This window comes from Sciurus vulgaris, assembly GCF_902686455.1.
Source record: "Sciurus vulgaris genome assembly, chromosome: 16".
Lineage (NCBI taxonomy): Eukaryota > Metazoa > Chordata > Mammalia > Rodentia > Sciuridae > Sciurus > Sciurus vulgaris.
The window spans coordinates 15,340,516-15,363,104 of record NC_136477.1 but is presented as its reverse complement, the minus strand read 5'-3'; the positions used below and the strand labels follow the sequence as shown (position 1 = coordinate 15,363,104).

The following is a 22,589-nucleotide window of genomic DNA, read 5'->3' as shown; positions in this document are numbered from 1 at the left end:
GACCCTCTGTGGTTCCCCATTTCTCTCACAAGAAAAGTTAAGATCCTCACAGTGGCCACCAAGCCCTGAGTGAATTTGCTTGTTTTCCTACTTATCATTTATCTTCTGCCTCCCTCTCCAGAAGTCAACAACGCAAGAGTTTAAACTCTCCTGGCTCACGGCCAGGGCTCAAAAAATATCGGTCAAATTAATGTTATTACTGTTGACGTTGTCATCACTCTGTCTTTCACACTCCCCACACCAGGATCGCTCCAGCATCTAGTTCCCCCCACCAAAGACCTGGGCATTATCCTTATCAGCTCCTTACCCTTAGTCTCCACTACTAGGTAAGCAAGCCAACTCAGATGCTTCCTGCCTGAACCTCAGCTTCCCTCTACTCTAGGAGCCAACCTCCAGTGCCCTCTCAGAAGCCACCTCCCTGTCAGCCCCATATCTAACCACGTCCTGCCATGCCCCTGCTCATACATCCTCTGTGGCTCCCTATTACACTCCATATGAAACCTGCACATTTTTTCCCTGTTGGCCACTCTCCCTCCATTCTACTTCTGCTCCCCAGATCCAACCACCTCCGCTCCTTGTGAGTCTCCAGAGCACACCATGGCCTCCCCTAACTCGGGGCATTTGCAGATGCTGTTTCTTCTGCCTGGAATGCTTTTCCCTCTCTTTTGTCACCCACTCAACTTCTATTCCTACTTCAGCATCAGAGAAGTTCTCCCGCACACCCACTATATCCCTGGTATCCAGGACCAGGGTCCTCAGTTTGAAGCACTTGTCACAGGTTGTAAAAAATCATTTATATGTGGTACTATTTGTTCAGTATCTGTCCCTCACCCTTTGTGGAGACATGAGTTGTGCCCATCTGCGCTCCTGGTCCCAAGCCAGTAGACAGTTAATTAATATGCAGTCTATTAACAAAATAAATGAGTGTACAAACTGTCCCAGTAAATCTGAGTTTATGTCCTAGGACAAATGACTTCCCAGCCTCCTAGCTCACACACAGCTTTCCTCAGTTGCTTCCCAACTGCCCAGAGTCCCTCCTTCCCATCCTGGGCTCCAGGTGTAAGGGTCTGGCGGGCTGGGAGATGGAGGGGAGGAAGAGGTGTCTGCAAACCTTTGCTTTTATTCTTCAAAAATCAGAACCCTCAGCAAAAGGCCTTTGAGTAAGAGAGGTAGGAAGGGACTTGTGAGCATCTAGGCTTACAAAACAACAACAAAAGAAAACAGCCCAATTTCTGGGATGACTCCTGAGCAGACGGGCCCATTTGAGCAGGGGCGAGGGGCATCTAAGGAAGGTGATGTCCAGGTTCAGGGTTCTGATCCCAGGTTCCAACTTCCAAGTCCTCAATTTAGAAGCCAACCTGGGTCCAGGCACTGGAGAGGCGGGTCTTGAGTCCGACAGGTGGGTCTTATGTGCTCAGAAAGCTCAGTGGGCAGGGCCTGGGAACGTTGATTCACAGGGGCTTGACCTGAGAACCTCAATCGGTCATGCTCTGGGGGCTGGGCCTGAACACGAAGGGGCGGAGCCAAGGCTGGTCCCTCAAGTTGGAGGGCTGGTGCGGGAACTCAAGGGGCGGGACCTGAACCTCAAGGGGCGGGATCAGACCCTCGTGGGTGGAGCCCTGCCTTGAGGGGCATGGCCAGCACCAACAGACTGGTCAAAGGCGGAGCCTGGTCCTCCAGTAACAGAGCCAAGACTTTGAGGGGCGTGGTCTATGTCCTCAGGACCTGGAGCAGGACCTGGAGCGGGGCCTGGGCCTCTCCTGGCGAGACTCAGGCCCGCGGAGGCAGCGGCTCCACGTTGAGCCAGATGCCATTCTCCGTGCGTAAGATGAGCTCTGGCTTCCTCCGCACTTTGCGAGTTCGGTCCACACTCAGGCGGAAGCGCAGCAGCGTCAACGCCACCGCCACGCGCATCTCCGCCATGGCGAAGCTCTGTCCGATGCAGTTCCTGGAGAAGGGTACATGGGCTCAGGCCCCACCACAGTATGTGCTGGGGTCCCTGGGCCTCACGTGACTATAAAATAGGGCAAACATCCTAGGCTAGACCAGGGTTAGTGAGACCCCAAGAATCCATGATAAATGTGACTTTGGAGTTAGAATCCTGGAGCAGCCTCTCCTAGTTTTGTGTTCTGGGTAAATGACTTTCTCTGAGCCTCAATTCCCGCATCTGTAAAGTGGAGACAGTGGCAGCATAGAGCTGTTGGAAGTACGTGAGCCCAGAACTCGGGTTCAGGCATATAATAGGTATGCCCAGCACCCACGAATGCTGTTGCAGAGTCTGATTTGGGGGTCTCTTGCTTCACTGGGGGTGCAGAGAGGACTTGGGTGGGTGGAAAGGACACCTGGGTGGGGCGTGGTCTGCTCTTCTGATGGGCACGCACTTGAACTTGGCTCTGTACCCTCTGCATGTGGCTTACCTGGGTCCTGCAGAGAAGGGCACATAGGCCAGTGGGGAGCGCTGCTGTGGATTGTCTGGGTCAAAGCGGTAAGGGTTGTACACCTAGACAGGAAGAGCAGGGGTGAGTCGGGGCTGACCCAGCCATTCCAGCCTGGCCCCCTCACTCAACCACTGGGGACCAGAGTCAGGCCCTCCCCTTCCTCTTGACTCCACACTCACTACAATCCAGCCACACCTGCCTCCTTTTGTCAGGTGTGCAGGGCTTAGTGCAGGGTTAGGGCAGGAGCTCACCTTGGAGTCAGGCCACACTGTGGGGTTGTGGTGGGTTCCATAGATGCTGACCAAACAGATGATTCCTGTGGAGACAGGTGGGGTCAGTGGGGCCAAAGGGAAATAGGGCCTCCTCTGGAAACATCCCCCTCCCCAGCTCTCCCTGGAATCATGGTGTTCCCATAAGCCATCTGCTACCACTTCCTGTCCATGATTCCCTGAAAAACCCTGCTGCCCTACCCACTCCCCCTGCCTGTCCCTAAGAGACCCCCATCGCCCTTCTGGCTGCTGTACTGGCCACACAGGGATCTTTCTCAAAACTATGGTACTGTTCCTCCTCAGCTCAGTCGCCTCCCTTGGCTCCCCACTGCCCTCAGATGGAGCTCAAGTGCCTACACTGGCACTCCAGGCCTGCTGCAGCCTGCAGCTCTGCTCCATGAGCATGCCTGTTCTTCCATCTCCAGCCTCCACGTTTCCTCCTCCAGGAAGCACTCCTGACATTCCTCCCTAGGTGGAGCCATCCCTCCATTTTTGGGCTTCTCTGGCTGTCCTCTCTCCCTTTAGCCCAGGGGGAGCCCATGTGGCTGGGAATGTCTGTGCCCTGCTGTTGCTCCCTAAAGACTGGGTGGTCCTCAAGGCCTGGGCCTGGGATGAGATTTCTTTAGATCCACAACATCAACTAGGACAGGTCTCCAAGTGACAGCTGGTGACTGACACCGACCTTACCCCACTTGCATCCTCCCAGGCCAACCCTGCCACACCAGGTTCTTTCTTTCCACCTGAACTCAACCACCTGTATCTCCCCTATTCACAACCGGGCTTCCCCCTAGCACCCCAGAAACCAGGAGGGGACACAGTTGCCGCATCCACATGGATAATGCACCTGGGGCAGGCACAGCCAAGACCCTGTGGACAACAGAGCAGCCACATCATGGGACAGTGCACCAGCATTGGGGGGCACACAGCAGGCACCTTTGGGGATGATGCGTCCATCTGGTAGCTTGATGTCCTCTGTGCAGCGACGAGATACAAGGGTCACAGGTGGGAACTGACGCAGGCTCTCCTTGATGCACATAGTGGTGAATGGCAGCTGGGTCAGGTCATCCCTGGAGAGAATGAGTGAATGGAACTGTGACTCTCGCAAACATACACACACATAGCAAGCACTGGGGCTGATTTCCGGAGTCCCTACTGGGTCCAGCATTAATGCTTAAATTGATGAATTATGTGGTGATCAGGGAGCACTCAGGGGAGGTGCCAGCATAACTAGAGAGGCTCAGGGCAACAGCAATTTATTTGCTTGAATGGATCCATTTAAGTATGTATGTATGGATTTACAGAGACAGGGTCTCACTGTTATCTAGGCAGACCTGGACTCAAGTGATCCTCCTATCTCAACCTCCAAGTAACTGGGACTACAGGCATGCGTGACTGTACCCAACTATTTCATTATTTTAAAACCCTTGATAAAAGGAATAATAAAACCATATGTACCCCATAGACCAAAGGTTACTGCAGGTTAAACTGTGTCCATGAAAAAGAGAGAGGGGGAAAAAAAAGAGACAAGTTTAAATCTCAGCCCCCAGTGCCTCCAAATGTAACTTATTTGGAAAGCAGATTGGGTGGAGGTGAAAGCTTCTCATCTCTGCACTGAGAAGGATATGGCCCAGGGTAGCCACTGATCCAATGAGGAAGAGGAGATCTCTGGAACAGACCTGAATCAACTCTTGGTTTGAAAGCAACCCCACTCCACTCAGTCAAGCCCAGCAACCACAAGAGTGATGTGCAGACATGAGCAATAAATAAATGCTTACTGGGGCTGCAGTTGTAGCTCAGTGGTAGAGCACATGCCTAAGGTGTGAGGCACTGGGTTTGATCCTCAGCACCACATAAAAATAAATAAATAAAGGTATAAATATACAATAAAAATTTTAAAAAATGCTTGCTGAAAATCACTGCATTTGAGGGATGTTTGTTCTGCAACTTGTTGCAAAAATTGCTAAGAACTATCGCATCCTGAGACATCCATAGACATCATTATCATCCCCATGTTATAGTTTGAAGAAATTGGGATTCAGGAAGTTCAAGTGACTTCAGGCCGCTGACCTCCCCCCAAAAACTGACCACTCCAGTTCTTCCAGCTCCCGGCCTTTCATGACTTCCTGGATCTCTTCCCGACACTTCTCCTGGTATTCTGGATACTTCGCCAAGTTGAACAGCACCCAAGAGAGCCCACTGGATGTTGTGTCGTGACCTGCAGGCAGATGAGGTGTTTGAATGGAGGCTGCCATCTCTGGGCAGACAATAGTGTACACGTAGGTGTCCCCTAAAGGGACAATGGTGACCCATCCCACCCTCCTTCAGTTTCACTCCATGTCCTCACCCTCAAACATGAAGGTGTCTGCCTCAGCACGGATGTCCTCATCTGACAGTTCCTTTCCATCTTCATCCTGGAAGGGGTGGTACCGGATGCTGAGCCCCTTCCATCCCACCCTCTGCATCCTGGAGTCTCCTCCAGAGTTAGGCATATCCCTGCTTTCTTAAGTCAAGCTGTGGTCGGGGGAAATATTCCAGGTGGAAGGAGATACACTGCTTGTATAAGAAAGATGGGGAAAGAGGGAAGGAGTAAAAGATGAGGGGAGAAGGAAGTTCATATAGCTTTGCATTGTTTAATGCTGAGAACCCATTATGAGAAATACATGGTGAGGCAATTTCATGATTGTGCAAATATCACAGAGTGCACTTATACAAACCAAGATGGCTATGATGTCACTGGGGGATAAAATATAGGAAACCACCCTCATACATGTGGTCCATCACTGAACAAAACATCATTATGTAGCACAAGGCTGATTTATAGAGCAGCTGCTAACATCATGTATCCCAAAGGCCGCCCTACAATAACTGTCATCGGGTTTTATGATCACCATGGTGTAACTGAGAAAACTGAGGTGCAGAGAAAAGAGTGGCATGATAAAGGTCAAATATCCACTCAGAGACAGGGGTAGAATCGATCCAGAACCCAAATGCTATTCAGAAATTCTACAGAAGGACTGGGGAAGTCACTCAGTGGCAGAGGGCTTGCTTAGCATGCATGAGGCCCTAAGTTCCATCTCCAGCACTGCGCAAAAAAAAAAAAAAAAAAAAAAAAAATCCACAGAAATAGCATGAAGGGGTGACCATACATCTGTGTCACATGCCTTCAAGGTCGTATAGTTCATCTTTGTAAGGGTTATGAACTGAATTGTGCACTTCCCCTAGAATTTGTAAGTCTTGATGCCTACCATCTCAGAATGTGATCACGATTGGAGGGAGGGCCCTTTGTGAAAGTAATCAAGTGAAAATGAAGTCATAAGGGTTGCTTTAATCCAACGTGGCTAGTGTTCTTATAAGAAAAGATCAGGACAGAGACACACACACAGGGGGAAGATGATAGGAAGACACAAGAAAGTGGCCATCTGCAAGCCAAAGAAAGAGGTCTGCAGCAGGCCGTTCCTCATGGCCCCTAAAAGAACTCAACCTTGCAGGTGCCTTACACTTCTAGCTTCCAGAACTGGAAGAGAACAAATGTCTGTTGTTCAAGTCACCTCGTTGGAGGCAGAGGCAGCCCTTGGTAGCCAGAGAGCACTAGTTCTCATATCCACCCCTATGGATCCAAAATCCATGGGTGTTCAAGTCCCTTATATGAAATGGCACAGGGTTGGGGGTGTGGCTCAGTGGTAGAACTACTTGCCTAGTATGCACAAGGCCCTGGGTTCAATCCCCAGATCACACACACACAAAAAAAAATTTTTTTAAATTAAAAATTAAATGACATGGCATAGTATTTACATGTCACCTACATAAAACCTCCCATACTTACACTTTAGGTGACTTAGAATACCTAATACAAGTAAGTGCCATGTATACAGCTATTATACTATATTAGGAAATAATGACCAAAAAAAAGTCTGTACATACTCAACCCAGATACAATAGTTTTTTCAGATGTTTTCAACCTGAGGTTGGTTGAATCTGCCCACGTGGAACCTGTGGATACAGAGGGAGGACCAAGCATCCACGTTCTTTCTCTTCAAGCACATAAGGAACCTTCCACAGGAGAGCCCACATGCTAGGCTACATACCAAACTGGGCGCAGAGGTGCCCCCCCATAACCCTGTAATACTCAGGAGGCGGAGGCCAAGTTCAAGATCAGCCTGGGCAACTTAGCAAGACCCTGCCTCAAAATAAAGTAAAATAATCAAAGGATCTAGGATGTTGCTGGAAGGTAGAGTGCTCCTGGGTTCAATCCCCAGTACCACAAAACAAAACAAAATCAAAAAACCCTCAGTTAATTTAAAAGGACTGAAATGCTTGTTACAGCAGCCTCAGCAGACACACAGTAGGTCTCACTTACATGCCCGCATCCGACTCCAGCCCAGATCTACGTGAGTTTACACACTTGGTGCAGCTCCCCCTGCAGGGCCCCTCCTCACCCTGGCCAGGAGCAGCACGTCGATGAAATCCAAGGTCTTGCCCTGCTTGGCCTTCAGCCAGGCCTCGGCCCCCTGCTGCCGCAGCGCCCGCCGCCGCTCCTGGATGACCTCGGTGGTGAAGCGGTGCACGATGTCACAGGCCTGGCGGAAGCGCCGCCCATCTGCGGTGAGGTAGTAGATGAAATCCAGGTGGTGATGGAGGCGATACTGGCGCCTGACCACCAGCGCGCTCAGCTCGATGATGGCCGACAGGTAATCGCTCATCTTCCTGCCGGGGGAGAAGAGCCGTGAGCGGAGCCCACGCGCCAGCCCGAGCCAGCCAGGTGCACGGCGCGGCTAGGCAAATGACAAGAGAGGCCTCCTATGACCTGTTTTCTTTTTTTCTGGAGATTTTGTGTTTGTGTGTCTGTGTATTTGTGTGTGTTTGTGTATTTGTGTGTGTGTGTGTGTGTGTGTGTGTGTGTGTGTGTGTGTGTGTTGGGTTTTGCACTGTTGGGGATAGAACCCAGGGCCTGGTGCTAGGCCGGCTGTATCACTGAGCCTTCCCCCAGCCTCCATGATGAATATCTGATGAATGAATGAATGAGCCAGTGAACCAGGGTGATGATTATTTCATCAGATCATTCAACAGACAGTCACTGAGCACCAACCATGTGCCAAGGTGCCATGACCTCATTTTATCCTTCTAGCACCTCCCCCAAGAGTCAGATATTATCATTTTTGTTTTACAATTAAGGAAACTGAGACTCAGAAAGGGAGAGACACTTTCCAAGGACTGTTCACTCTTTGTAGAGAAATGAGGGAAAGTAGCATTGCCTGAGCACCTACTATACACATCATCTGATTAAGATTCTTACACCAGGACTGTGGGGTAAAAATATTACAATGTCTATTTTTGGGGACACAGGGAACTGAGGCTGAAAGGTGATGAAAATTTTTAAGTTTTTTTTAGGTGCAGATGGACGCAATACCTTTGTTTATTTATTTTTATGTGGTGCCGAGGATCAAGCCCAGTGCCTCACACATGCTGGGCAAGTGCCTTGCCACTGAGCTACACCCCGCCCCCAGTGATGTCATTTTCTTTGGAACCAAATGGCCCATGGGTGGCAGAAGCCAGCAGCCTGGGTTGCCTCATAGCTGGGAGTTCCCTTTCTCCTCCCACTCTCGCCCCTGGAGCAGCTGGCTCTGCCTTCCCCAGGGAGGTCACACTCACTCCTGGCAGTTGCTGTTGTAACTGAATACGCATTTCTGAAGACTGTCCAGGGTCATGAGGCTGACGTGCTCGAACATGTCAAAGGAGGCCACCGTGCCCTCCCCCAGACGCCGCCATTTAGCCTGGAAGAGAGACACGTGGCAAATGGGTGTGGAGACCTCGGAGGGCAAGCCTGGCTGACGGGACCTGGCTGCCTCTTCACTACCAACCCGAGGTACAGATCAAGGACATGAGGCCTGAGTTGGGGTTGGAGCAGTTGTCGCCCTCTTCCTGTGACACCTGGGGACTCACATGCATGATGTTGGTGCACTGGTTGAAGATCTTCATGTAGGGCTTCAGAATGTCGAAGTGGAAGGCAGGAGTCAGCAGGCGGCGGTGACGGCTCCACTTGTCACCTTTGCTGAGCAGAAGCCCATCCCCTAGGCCCCGGGGATTGAGGTTAGGGGGCACCCCTGCTCCTCTGACCTCTCCAAGGAGTCCCTGTCCCCTCTCTTCCCTGAAGCCCCAGCACCAGCCTACCCACTCTGCACTCACCTAGCCAAGGTTTCAGAAAGCTGTAGAAAAGGTCATCCTTGGGAGCAATGGCAGCTGTGGGGACAGAAGAGGCGATGATGACTCATGACAGAGTTCTGACCCCTGACCTCTGCTTAGGACCTCCGTGGGCCTCCTCGCCCACCTCCCGCCTCACCCCTCCAGTCTATCCTCCACATCCAAACCAGAAAGATCCCTGTAGCGCACTGATCTGAACTCGAGACCCCGTTCACATGCCTCCCCTGGCTTCCTGTTGCCCTTGTAGAGTTCAAGCTCAGCCTAGCGCTGAAAGGCCCCGCCGCGCTGGCCCCCACCTGCCTCTCACTCTATCCTTCAACACACACCAGGTAACCCCTCCCTCCTCATTGCACGCTGACATTCGCCTCCAAACCTGTGTTTGAAGCTGTGGCATGGAGTCACCTTCTACCATCCCTGCTCTTTTCTGCCAGCTCAGGCCATTGGAATCATACCTCCTGGGTTTCCCACCTGCAGGCCCTAGGGGGATCTTATCTATCAGATCTGACCATGTCCCAGTTCACACACCTGTCACCCTGGGGCACAAGCAGCTCAACCCATTTCCAAAGCCCTGGATGATCTGCCCTTGTCCAGACCTCTCTCAAGACAGACACCTTTAGCTGGATGTGGTGGTGTACCCCCTGTAATCCCAGGGACTTGGGAGGCTGAGGCAAGAGGATTGCAAGTTCGAGGCCAACCTCAGCAACTTAACCAGGCCCTAAGCAACTTAGTGAGGCCCTATCTCAAAAATTTAAAAAAAAAATTTTTTTTAAAGAGCCAGGGATGTAGCACAGTGGTAAAACATCCCTGGGTTCAATCCCCAGTATAAAAAAAAAAAAAAAAAAGACATCGCCCAGCTCCCTCCTGCTCAGCATCACAGAACTTTTGCTGCATCCTCTCCCAACAATCACACTGGATTGTGTTCATCCCGTTCCAAGTCCTTTGAGGGAAGAGACTATTTTGATTGCTAACACTTGGTGCTAAATATATTTTTATTCAATGAATGAATGAACCAATGAATCAAATAATGGGTGAATGAAGAGAAATGAATGGATGGATAGATGCATGGGTGGGTGTGTGGATGCAAGAATGCATGCATAGATGCATCCCTCTTCTATACAATGGAAAGATTTGGGACTGAATGAGAAGTGACCAAAGAAGGAAGGATCTGAGTTGTAACTGATGTCACTGAAGACTGAATGTGACTCAGCTTCACCCCCCCCACACACACACACTCCCCAGAAATTGGCCAGCTGGCACACAGAGTCATCAGTCCACTCATTCTCCCCTTCGACACACCCCTTCAGCTGCCATTCTGTGCCCAACCCATCATGGGTGACATTGGCGACCCAGAGATGGCTCAGCTCCACACCCTGCCTGGAGAAGCTCTGGGGTGGTGTGGGAAAAAGGAAGCAGAGGCACAGCATGCAATTATCAAGAAGGCAGAAAGTGTGCCAGGTGCTAAGGGCAGCACAGAGAAAGGGCTGCTAGAAGTTGGAGCAGGATTCCCAGAGGAGGCAGCATTGCAGAGGAAGGTGGGAGTCTAGTTACTCCTCTCCTCCCTGGACTTTGAACTCCAAGCTCGGTGCCCAGTGCGGTTTGATTTGACACTCAGATCTGATCAATGGCTGGCCTGCTCAAATACCTCCCATGACTCCCTATCACCCCCTCAATAAAGTTCAAGTTTATTCACTTTTCAGTCCAGCTCTTACTTAACTCTCAGTCTCATTTCCTACTTCCCCCCACACACTCACACCTGCACTCCACCAACCCAATCACCTGAATTCCCCTGGTATCTCCCACAACTCCTTTGGAATGGCAGGTGCCTCCCGTTAGCAAACTCCTATGCATCCTTCAAGGCCCAGTTTCACTGACACCTCCTCCAGGAAACCTTCACCAATCCCTCTCCCCAGCGGAGCCCTTGTTCTCCTGTCCTCAGGTCCCTCCTCTACTCCAACCACATCCCCCACGCCAGGAGACTCTGCATCTGGGCTCCTCCTTCCATGTTTCCCCCTCCAGCAAAAAGGAGCCAGTAACGCCTCACATAGAAAAAAAATGCAGCAGAAAAGCCCTCAAGTGGTGCTCAGCATGGAGCAGCTGTTCCGCATAAGGCTGCAGATCACCATGGTTGGGACTTTGATCGGGACCTTGATCCGGGTTCAAACCCCAGCCCTGCCACTCACTAGCTGTCTAAACTTGGATCTGTTCCCACTCTGCCCCTCCATCTCCTCATCTGCCCAAGGAGGAAACAGAACGATCTTGCCTCATGGCAGCTGTGACACTTGACAAGCCAATGTGTCCTGGCACCTGGTAGATGCTCATTAAATATGTGTGTACGTAAATGAATAATTGACCCGCTGCTGACTACTGTGTCACTGCCGTTATAATTATTGCTTATTGGCATCAAAAACTTGTGAGACAGTCAGGGCTGGGGATATAGCTCAGTTGGAAGAGTGCTTGCCTCGCATGCGCAAGGCCCTGGGTTCAATCCCCAGCACCACCAAAAAAAAAAAAAAACATTTGTTAGATGGATATCCAGGTCTGCTATTGGTGACCAATGAATGCACAGCTGGTGTGGAAAGTCACAAGGGGCTTCCTGAGAAAGTCAAATGTACAGGTGGGCGTGTGACTGAGTAGTACTGCATGTGCTTAGCATGTGTGAGGCCCTGGGTTCCCTCCCCAACACTGAAACAAGGAGTCAAATGTAGAATCACACGCTGATCCCACAATTCCACTCCTAGGTGTCTCGAGAGGAAATGAAAACACAAGCAAGCTGGGGCTCAGGGGTACAGAGCTTGCCTAGCAGGTACGAGGCCCTGGGTTCCATCCCCAGCCTGGAAAGAAAGAAAAGGAAAAAAGGAAAGGAAAGGAAGAAAAGAAATGGAGGAGGGAAGGAAGAAGGAAATGTATGGTTATACCGAGATGTGAGGGGAGAGACATTGTGTGTGATTCCTTTCATATGACATATTCAGAACGGCAAATGCACAGGGCCAGGAAGCAGGAGGGAGGGGCTGGGAGTGGGCAGGAGGAATGGGATGTGATCACTTCTTGGACACAGGGTGTTTTATGAAGTGATGAAAAATCTTCTGAAACTAGAGAGACCTGGGGTTGCACAACACTGAGAATACATCAAACGCCACCGACTGCTCACTTTAAAATGGTTAATTGTATGTTATGCGAATTTCACCTCAATAAAGAAATGAATGTACACCAACAAGCTATAATTACGTGCTAATAGATCATGACTTGTCCTCTGCAAAGGTTTTCACCTACTTTTGCCCACGAAGAGTCCCCTATTCCACATGCCCATAAGATTAGGACTTGGAAGTTCCAAGAGGCGCCATGCCATCCTCAGGACCCAGTGACTGTGTAGGTTCGACCCCAGAGCAGCAGCACCCAGCTGCAGCCCCAGGAGGCCCCACAGGAGGATGGAGGCTGTGAGCTGGAGCCAGGCCAGCCCAATCCCAACAGGCAGGCACAGAGGGACAGGAGCTCCCAGGCTGGGAGGCCTCTCCAAGGACAGCCTCACCCTCTCCTGTCAGGGGTTCCCCACCCAGCTCCTCCATTGTGGGAGGCAATGGACATCCTACCTGTCCTGAAGGAGAGAAGACGAGGGAAGAGAAAGGGGCCTGAGTGTCTACTAAGTGCGGGGACATGCTGGGGGCTTTACCTGGAGACTTAACAGTCACTCAGAATGGTGGTCAGGACACTGAAGTTCTAAGAAGGCAGATGAAGGAGGGAGAGGAGGAGGAGACAGCGGCAAAGGAGGAAGAAGAAAGGGAGGGGAGAGAGAGAAAAAGGGGGAAGGAGAAAGGACGGGGGAGAGAAGAGGGAAAAGTATACTAAAAAAACAAATGAAGCCTGCACAGTGGCATGTGTCCGTCACCCCAGCTACTCAGGAGGCTGAGGCAGGAGAATCTCAAGTTCAAGGCCAAGCTGGGGAACTCAGTGAGAGCCTGTCTCAAAATAAAATAAAGAGGGCTCAAGCCGGGCACAGTGACACACACCTGTCATCCCAGCAGCTCAGGAGGCTGAGGCAGGGCGATCACAAGTTCAAAGCCAGCCTCAGCAACAAGGAGGCCCTAAGCAACTCAGTGAGATCCTGTCTCTAAAAAAATACAAAATAGGGCTGGGGATGTGGCTCAGTGGTCAAGTGCCTCTGAGTTCAATCGCCAGTACCTAAAAAAGTAAAATATAAAAAAAGCTCAAGATGTAGCTTAGTGGTAGAGCAGTTGATGAGCAGGCAAGAGGCCCTGCGTTCCATCCCCAGCACTGCAGAAAATAAAATAAAAAATACTCCAGAGAAAAGCCCTTATTCACACCTACCCACGTTACATTACCGTGCTATGCTTTTGAGTACTGGGGGTGGAGCCCGGGACTCCTCATGCTAGGTAAGCACTCCTCCACTGAACTAACCCCAGTCCTCATATTGTGTTACTGAGTCTTCGTAATAGCCCCCATTTTACAGATCAGAAACAGGCCCTGAGAGACTTGGAAAATCACTAGCACCACACAGCAAGTATGTGCAGAAGCCAGGATATGGACTCAGCCCCTTGGAGCCCTGACCCAGGCCTCTGGCCACAAATGGGTGCTCAGTACTAGGAAGAATTCTTCTCCCAGGGTCTAGGTTCCTCGGTAGTTCAGTGGGGATCATCATCCCTTCACAGATGCAATAATGGGGGACCCAGGGGCCTGAGGAGAGCACGGCTGGGAAAGGGAAGGAGGGCAGCCCCATCCTCTTTATCAGCCCTGGGAGGCAGCTTTGGAGGCAGCCTCCAGATATGGATTTGTAGAGGCCCAAGCTGGTGCCAGAGATCCCACAATTCTTGGAGCTCTTTCTTTCACATTCCTCCATGCTCCCGTGTCCCCTGATACCCAACTCCGTGCAAGACTACGTCCCACCATGAGGCAGAAGAGCTGGACACAGCCTTACCCAGCCCCATTGGATTAAGACAGAACGAGAAAGTCCCATGGAGACAGCTATGGTTCTTTGGAGTTGGGTGTTGAGGGATGAGTAGGAGCTCGCCCAGCACAGCAGGGACTCCCACACCCTGGACAGGTGTGGACTGCAGCAAGGAGAAGCGAGCCTTCCACATCTCCCTCCCTGCTAGTCAAGGTCAGCCCAGATGATGCAAGCAGGCTGAAGGAGGGGCCACCAGAGCCCAGTCACAGTGGGAATGTCACCACCCAAACGATGGGTGTGTCATGGGCTGGGATTGAGCAACACCTGCTTAACAGAACCCGCAGTGAGCAACTTCCTACCTAACGTGCTTCCAGGTAGGTGGACGGCCTCGTAAAGTCACTGGGACTCGCAGGCCTTGTTGCGCTTTTGTCCATGGTGTCCCACAACCTGTATTGCCATTCCTGCCTTGGTGAACTCCTATTCATCCCTTAGAGCCCAACTCAAGTGACCTTCCTCTGGAGGGCCCACCTGCCTCGAAGCCCAGAGAGAAGATGAGAGGTGTGGGTTCAGCCAGCCTGCCTACCTGAGGCGCCCACCAGGGGCTTGATGTAATCGGGGTGCACCAGAACCAAAAGCGGCAGGATGGGTCCGATCCACACCAGGATTACGTGGTGCATGTTGTCCAGCACCTTCTTCTCATCCTGAAGGCCCGTCTCATTCGGAAGGTACTGCAGTGGGGGAAAGAGCGGCAGTGGGGTCATGCCCAGCCTCGGCTTCCTCCAGCCCTGCCTTCCTGCACCCCCCTCACCTCGTGAGCCCAGAAGTGCTAAATGATGGTGAGCCTCCACCTCCTCCTCTGAAAAGTGGGGTACCACCAAGTTTCCCTCTGAGGGCAGCCCAGAGGACCAGAGAGAGAAAGCGAGAGCCCACCACAGGGCCCAATGCATGGCTGGCTCAAGAAATAACGATAAGCTGACACGGTGACACACGCCTGTAGTACCGGCAGCTTGGGAGGCTGAGGCAGGAGGACCCCTGGAGCCCAGGAGTTCAAAGGCCACCTGGGCAACACAGTGAGACCCCGTCTCACAAAAAAGAAAGAAAAACAGTAATTGTAAACACATTAATGGTAAGTGTCGGCTTTTATCAAATATTGGCTGTGTTGTTAAAAAAATACCACTAGGATCCTTGCACTGGGCACATGCCTAGAATCCCAGCTGCTTGGGAGGCTGAGGTGGGAGGTTCTCAGGAGCCGTTCCAGCCTGGGCAACTGAGCAAGACGCTGTCTCAGAAAAGGAAAAGAAAGAGCTGGGAGTTTAGCTCAGTAGTGAAGCACCCTGGGCTCAATTCTAGTGCATATGTATACGTGTATATATTTATACCTACACTTATATTTGTATTTGTTTGCATAAATACATACTTACATATTTATTTATAGAAAAGATTACTTATTAAAAGTCCAAAGTCAGGTGCAGGAGTGCACGCCTGTACTCCTACTGGCTCTAAGCCAAGTAGCAAGGCTCTAAGCAACTCAGTGAGACCCTGTTTCAAAATAGAAAATAAAAAGGGCTGAGGATGCAGCTCAGTGGTTAAGCACCCTTGGGTTCAATCCCTAGTACCAAAAGAAAAAAAAAAGTTCACTCACACAGCAGTGCACCTACAACTCAGATTAACACTAACCCTATCAATACGACTAGAATTAACCCCATTTCATTTTTTAATTTTTTTTAGTTGTCGAAGCACTTTTATTCTGTTTATTTTTGTGTGGTGCTGAGGACGGAACCCAGCACCTCACACGTGCCAGGCAAGCGCTCTTCACTGAGCCCCAGCCCAGCCCTCAGTTTTTTTGGGGTTTTTTTTGTGTGTGTGGTGCTGGGGATTGAACCCAGGGCCTTATGCTTGCAAGGCAAGCACTCTACCAACTGAGCTACATCCCCAGCCCCCTCAGTTTTTAATTGTAGTTTTCTCCACGTTTTTATTGGTGCATCGGAGTCGTACATACCAATAGGATTTGTTGTTAGGTGTTTGGACATGCACACAATCACAACATCACAGTATAATTTGGCCCATTCCTACTTGAGGACCAGAAGGGACACAAGGTGTTTCATTGGCCTCAGGCCTCATTCTTCTACCATGACAAAAGCCAGCACGGGTCTCAACTGTGTCCAAAGCCGCATCATCGACCAACCTACCGCTAATAACCACAGCAGCGCCGTGGATCCTCCCAGGTGGCTGAGGGGGCCTTCACCGAACCCAGTTGTGAAAACCCTAGCCATCCTTGACTGCCCACGTAGGATGAACAGCAGCCACTGCTACGTATAACCCGGCCTTAACCCTCAGCCCAGCTGTTCACAGCTTCTGACGATCACTATATTTACGGCGTTCGATCTTAATTTTAAAACTACACATGCACGTATATTTGCACTGCTGTGTGAGTGCACTCTTGGTACATTGACACATTCGACTTGTACGAGAACCCAGTGAGGTTTATTATTTTTCCCGCCTGACAAATTTTTTGGCGGCCGGTACTGGGGATTGAACTCAGGGGCACATGACCACTGAGCCACATCCCAGCCCTATTTTGTATTTTATTTAGAGACGGGGTCTCACTGAGTTGCTCAGCACCTTACCATTGCTGAGGCTGGCTTTGAACTCGGGATCCTCCTGCCTCAACCTCCCAAGCCACTGGGATTACGGGTGTGTGTCACCACACCCGGCTCCGCTTGGCTTTGTTCAGAAAGCTCGAACAGCTTGTCTGAAGTTACAAGTAAGTGGACAACTGTCCTGGTGGGGCTCCCTTGGAAGCCAGTGCTGAAACAAGGGCTCTGGGGAAGTGTTTTATGTGGGAGGTGATCCCCCAAAACATGGAGAGAGCGTGGGGAAGTGAGACAGGAGGGACAGGAGCCAGCACAGGGTGAGCAGTCAAGCCACCCGGGGCGACGGAGCTGCAGTGAGTCTCCACCAGTGTCCATTGGTCGCTGGCCAAGGGCTGCTCCTGGGGGCATTAACTCCCAAAGCCCCCAGAACGCGGGTGTCAGCAGCCGACAGATGGGCCATTGACCCAGAAATGGACAAGAGATATGAGCAGGTGTTGGCATGGTCTGTCACAGCAGCAAAGTCAGGATCTAAAGGTGGACCACCCGGCTCTAAAACTTCTGCTCTTAACCAACATGTTCCAGGAGGCAGCCCTTCAGGATCCATGTCAGATGGATCTGAGTTCAAAATTCATCTTCAGCAGCTGTGTGGCTATGGGCAAGTCAACTCAACCTCTCTGGGCTCAAATCCATAAAACATCAGCTCCATCGCTGTTTCAGACTGTGAGAAATAGGGGAAGGCTCAGATTCTAACAAGCCTACACCTAGTGCCTGGCCAGTGATTGATCCCTGCAATTATTAAATGAATGAATGAACAAATTACATCTCCATGGCTCCAGCATCTCCTTCTCTACCAGGTCAGCCCTGAGCCTGTTCGTACCCAAGGGAAATCATGGCCTCACCCAGACCTTATGGGCCTCATCCCTGGCCAACTGCCCAGGGCCCCAGAGCCTAGTCACTGTCTTGAGGACCACCATCGAAGCCAGGAAGGGCTTCCTAGAGTAAGAACATTGGACATGGGGCAGGAAGACTGAGTAGAAGTTTATCTAGCAAGAAGAATATTCTGGACAGAGGGCATAATTCAGCAAAGGCCACTGGAAGCTGGAGCCTTGTTACAGAAACAGGAAGCCAATCCTTGGAACTGGAGAGGAAGGTGAGGCAGTTGAGGAGTGTGGGGTCAGAGTTTAAAGGATGAGTCTTTCTCCCAGGGGTAATGGGGAGCCATGGAGAGTATGTGAGCAGGAGAGGGTCATGGTTTGATTCAAGAATCCCTCTGGAGGGCTGGGGGCATAACTCAGTGTATAGCACTTGCCTAGCAGGTACAAGACCCTGGGTTCAGTCCCCAGCACTGAAAATGGAAAAAAAAAAAAAAAAAAAAAAAAAACACAAAAGAATAGCTCTGGGGTTAGGATGGGAGAGAAATTGAAGGAGTGAGATGGAAGGCAACTGGACCGAGGCCCGGCTGGGGGTGGGGCAAAGGAAGGAGACTTAGGCACCACGGGCAAAATTTTGATGGCCCCCAGGGGAAGGAAGGACTGGGAACTCCCTCCCTCCTAAGCCCTCCATTCTGAGATAATTCTCACTGTTCAATAAAATGTTCTTTGAGCTATTCAGTGGATATGTATCCTAGGGCTGGGCTTGTGGCTCAGTGGTAGAGCACTCGCCTAGCATGTGTGAGGCCCTGGGTTCGATTCTCAGCACCACATATAAATAAATTAAATAAGGGTCTGTCGACAACTAAAAAATATTTTTAAAAAATATGTATCCTGTTCCTTGGATGCTTCTGGTTTCTGCAGGACCCAGCAGTTGAGCAAACACTTCTGCCACCAGGTGCTTACTGAACACCAACCTCAGTGCCAAGTGCCCAAGAAGCATAACCCGAGGAATCCAAAACATGACCACGAGGTTACTAAGAACTGGTGGAGGCCCCCCCGTAGCAAGTGGGGAAACTGAGGCACAGGGCGGTTAAGCAGCCTGCTCAAGGCCACAGACGCAGTACCTGGTAGAGCTGGGCCTCCAACCCAGGCCTCCAAAATCCACAAGGATGACCACAGCCCCCACTCCCACCTGCTTATCCGAAGTCCACCTCGGAGCCTAGCGTGCTGCCTGGAGGAGTCTTCAGTGACTGCTCCTGAATTTCGGCAAGGCCTGGAAGTGGGCTGGGGGTCCAAGCAGCTAGATTCTGGGACCAGCAAACCTCACTGCTCTCAGGATCTGGATCTCTCTCTTCTGACCTCTGCAGGCATTTTGGAAAAATCCAGTCTGCCTCATCCAGAACAGGGACCGTGAAGCCAATCCGCCTGGGTTCTAATCCTGGCTCTGCCATGTACCTGCTGTGTTACCTGGGGCCAGCGACTTAACCTTTCTGTATTCTTAGGTGCAAAATGGTAATAGTCCTGAGACCGAACTTCTAGGATTGTTAAGATGACTGAATGCATTAACAGTTCCATAGAGTAATACCTGGAATATGTTCATGAAATAACAATTGAAAGGCAAGGAAGGGGCTAGGATGGTGACATGGGATCACAGTATCTGAGGGAGAGAGTGAAGTCACATTGGGGTGTAGAGGAAGCAACAAAATCCGTAGGAGCTCCTTCCCCACTCCTACTCCGGCCCCGTGTCCCGACTTTACAGGGGACGGTACCTACTGCTCCAGCAGTAGCTATAGAATGTCAGGAAGAATTCGTCTCTAAAGTCAGCTCCGCCTCATCCCAGCTGTGAGACCCTGGGTAAGCTGCTTACTGTCTCTGAGCTTCAGTGGATGCACTCAAACCCCAACCAAGGTCTCGGAGGACAGCAGGCCCACGCTCCTTACCGAATCCCCGGGACTCCCCAGCTTTGCCCAACCAGACTCACCATGCCCAGGTGGCCCAGGAGCCAGTTGCGCCGGGGCGGCTGGGGGAAGCAGCGCAGCCGGCGGCAGGTGATGTAGAAGCCCCAGCAGAGGCGCGAGAACTGCAGCAGCAGGCGGAAGAGGAAGAAGAGCAGGGAGAGGAGGAGAGCGGACACGGCATACATGCGGAAGGCCGTCTTCTCCAGACCCAGGAGGTGCAGCAGTTGGTCTGTGATGGGCAGCATCTAGGGGCCGCACGAGAGCAAAGTCGGTGCTGGCACACCTTGCCGCACACGAGATGGCCCAAGGGGTCAAGCAAGGTGTGCCTGGCGCCCCAGAGGCCTGGGGTGTCCACATCCCACACACCAGGACCCCTCTGCACCCCGGTCACCACAGCCAGCTGAGGAGCTGGGAGCACTCAGCCCCGCTGGGACGCCTTTAGCCTTGACATCTGCAGGGTCACCCCCTGACCTCTGCCCCCCCAGAGCTGTCTCTGCCGATGCACAGATTGTCAGTCCTGAGAAATTAAGACGCCTTAAAGGAGCAACTCTCAACTGATGGCAAATTCACATTGGTGGATAAATACCCGGGCTCCCTCTCCCCTTGGCGGAATGACTCTGAGATGTGTATCTACCCTTGTCCTGGCCTCCCCAGCCGGACTAGACTCCAACTGCCCACGGCAGAAACTTTCTGTGTTGGCTGCCTCCCTTCCCTGTCTCACCTCCCTCTCCCCTCTTCTCCTTTCTTTCCCCCCAATTGAGCTGAAATTCACATAACACAAAATGAATCATTTAAAAGGGAGCAATCCACACAATGGAATATTATTCATCCATAAAAAAGAACAATATCCTATTATTTGCAGCCAAATGGATGGAGTTGGAGGACATTAAGCCAAGTAAAATAAGGCCCGCAATCTGTTTGTTTACTTGTTACAGGTCTCAGTATGTTGCACATACTGACCTTGAACTCCTGGACTCGAGAGAGATCCTTCTGCCTCAGCCTCCTGAGTGCTGGGAGGCAGCACCACACCTGAAAGTGAAATAAATAAGACACAGAAAGATAAATATGTATGTTCCCCTCACATGTGTATGTTAAAACATAGTCAACTGGAATATGTAAAAGTAATTATTAGAAGATGGAAAGGGAGGGGAGGGGCAGAGAGGGAAATTGGTACCAAAACACAGATTGAAGGAATAAGTTCTAGTGTTCTGCAGTGCAGTGAGGCTACCATTGTTCACACCGATCGTAGATAAATGCATTAGTACTGGGAAGTAAACTTAGGGGTGCTCGGCCACTAAGCTACATCCAGTCATTTTTATTTTTTATTTTGAGACAGGGTCTCACTAAATTGCTGAGGCTGGCCTCAAATTTCCTAACTTCCTACCTCAGCCTTCCCAAGTCGCTAGGATTACTGGTGTGCGCCACTGTGCCTAGCAACCTATTTTATATTTTTTATGAAGAACTAGGAAAGAGGAATTCAAAGACTCCAAACACAAAATAAGAGATGAAAATATTAATAGCCACAACCTAATTAGTACATATGTATACCCATATTGAAATATCACACTATACCCCATAAATATGTGCAATGATTATGTGTCAATCAATTTTTACCTTGATCCGATCATTATGCACTGTACACAGGTATTGAATTTTGACACTGCACCCCATAAACATGTATAATTGAAACTCTTTAAAATTAATTTAAAAATGAGTGATTCAGTGGCACTCAAGACATTCACAGGGTTGTGCAGCCATCAACTCTATCCAGTTCCAGAACATTCATCACACCAAAAAGGAACCCATGCCCCTCAGCCCTCACTCCCCATCTCCCTTCCTGCTTCCCCCAGCAATGATTAACCTGCATTCTGTCCCCATAGATTTAACTATTCAGGATGTTTCATATTAAAGGACTCAGAGTGGATGTGGCCTTTGGTGTCTTAATGCGCTCGGCATAATGCTCTCAAGACTTGTCCACACTTTGGCAAGAATCAGCCACATTCCCCTGCATGGACACGCCATGTTTTGTTAAAGCATTCGTCTGTTGGATGGTCGTTTGAGCTGTCTCCACCTTTGGGCTACCTTGGGACATCCTACTCTGAACACATATTCACATGTTTTTGTTTTTTTTGGTTTTTAGTACCTGTTTTCAATTCTTTTGGGTTCCTGAGTCCTTACTGGTATTTTCTGCAGTCACCTCTCAAAGATACAACAGGCGCCCAATCTTTGCCTTCGGGTAGCTCCTGGAGGAACCAAAACAAGAATATGAAGAAACAGTGAGCAGGAATAAAGCGCTTACTGTATGCCAAGCACCATGATCAGGCTGGGAAACCCTCCTCATGGAATCCCACATTGGTCCTTCGAAATAGGTTCTACCATTCTCTCCATTTTCCAGGCCCAGTTCCTGAAATTCAAAGGGGACAGGGAGCCAGCAGAGGTTCCCTGAGCCCCCACCAGGGGCTTCAATCACTCACTTTGGGGAACCACAGTTCCCATAACCCCCAAGAAGATTCTTGGAAATGGTTGGGTCCTGCCGCCTTTTTTCTTTTCCTCCCCATCCTCCCAGCTAAGGGTCCCCCAGGGATCCTATCTGCTTGGAGAAGATAGCTAGCAGAATCCCTGTCCTCTGGTCCTCCATCCCCACATGCCCCACCCTGATGCCCCCACTAAGGGCTCTTCTACAAGTCAACACCAAACCCCATCATCCAGGCAGAAGCAGTGCAATTTCTCCTCATTATCACATTCTGGGAAAACATCCAGGTGGATCATCAGAAAATTTGGAGACCTCAACAGGAAAGGATGGTCTAACTTAAACACAGAGCTACCTGATCACACATTAGAGTGGCTACTATTTAAAAAAAAAAAAAAAAAAAAAAAAAGTAGACCTGAGGCCTAGCTCACTTAGAGCATTTAGAGTTACCATGTCTGAGGCCCTGGGTTCCATCCTCTACGCTATTGAAACGAAAGAAAACAAAAAACATGCAATAACATGTGTTGGCAAAGATATGGAGAAATTGGAAACTGCATGCTATTGGTGGGAAGGTTAAATGATGCAGCTGCTATGGAAAACATTAAGGCTAATTGTTTAAAATTAAATATAGAATTATCATAAAATCCAACAATTCCACCTCCAGGTATAAACCCCAAAGAAGTGAAAGTAGGGCCTTGAGGAACAGTTTGTGCACCTATGTTCACAGAAGCAAATTCACAATGACCAAAACGGTAGACGCAATTCAAGTGTCCATCCATGACGAATAGACACACAAAATGTGGTGTATCCACATAGGAGGATATAATCAGCATTCATTCTTAAAAAGGAAGGAAATTCTGACACATGCTACAATATGATTGAGACTTGAG

At 50.3% G+C, this 22,589-nt stretch overlaps 1 protein-coding gene across 1 annotated transcript in view; it reads right to left on the bottom strand.

Annotated features, from left to right (window-relative positions):
- Window positions 1–1,100: 1,100 nt before the first annotated feature.
- CYP4F22 (cytochrome P450 family 4 subfamily F member 22) overlaps window positions 1,101–22,589 on the bottom strand; it is a 31,325-nt gene continuing 9,836 nt past the window's right edge. The window contains exons 2-14 of the mRNA XM_079114087.1: window positions 20,190–20,239; window positions 19,253–19,474; window positions 14,389–14,533; window positions 8,891–8,944; window positions 8,648–8,775; window positions 8,357–8,478; window positions 7,144–7,411; window positions 5,052–5,118; window positions 4,793–4,922; window positions 3,641–3,774; window positions 2,690–2,754; window positions 2,418–2,500; window positions 1,101–1,948 (exon numbers count right to left, since the gene is read on the bottom strand). Of these exons, the coding sequence (XP_078970213.1) occupies window positions 1,771–1,948; window positions 2,418–2,500; window positions 2,690–2,754; window positions 3,641–3,774; window positions 4,793–4,922; window positions 5,052–5,118; window positions 7,144–7,411; window positions 8,357–8,478; window positions 8,648–8,775; window positions 8,891–8,944; window positions 14,389–14,533; window positions 19,253–19,474 (1,596 nt within the window). The 5' untranslated portion in view covers window positions 20,190–20,239 and the 3' untranslated portion in view covers window positions 1,101–1,770. The remainder of the gene's footprint in view (window positions 1,949–2,417; window positions 2,501–2,689; window positions 2,755–3,640; window positions 3,775–4,792; window positions 4,923–5,051; window positions 5,119–7,143; window positions 7,412–8,356; window positions 8,479–8,647; window positions 8,776–8,890; window positions 8,945–14,388; window positions 14,534–19,252; window positions 19,475–20,189; window positions 20,240–22,589) is intronic.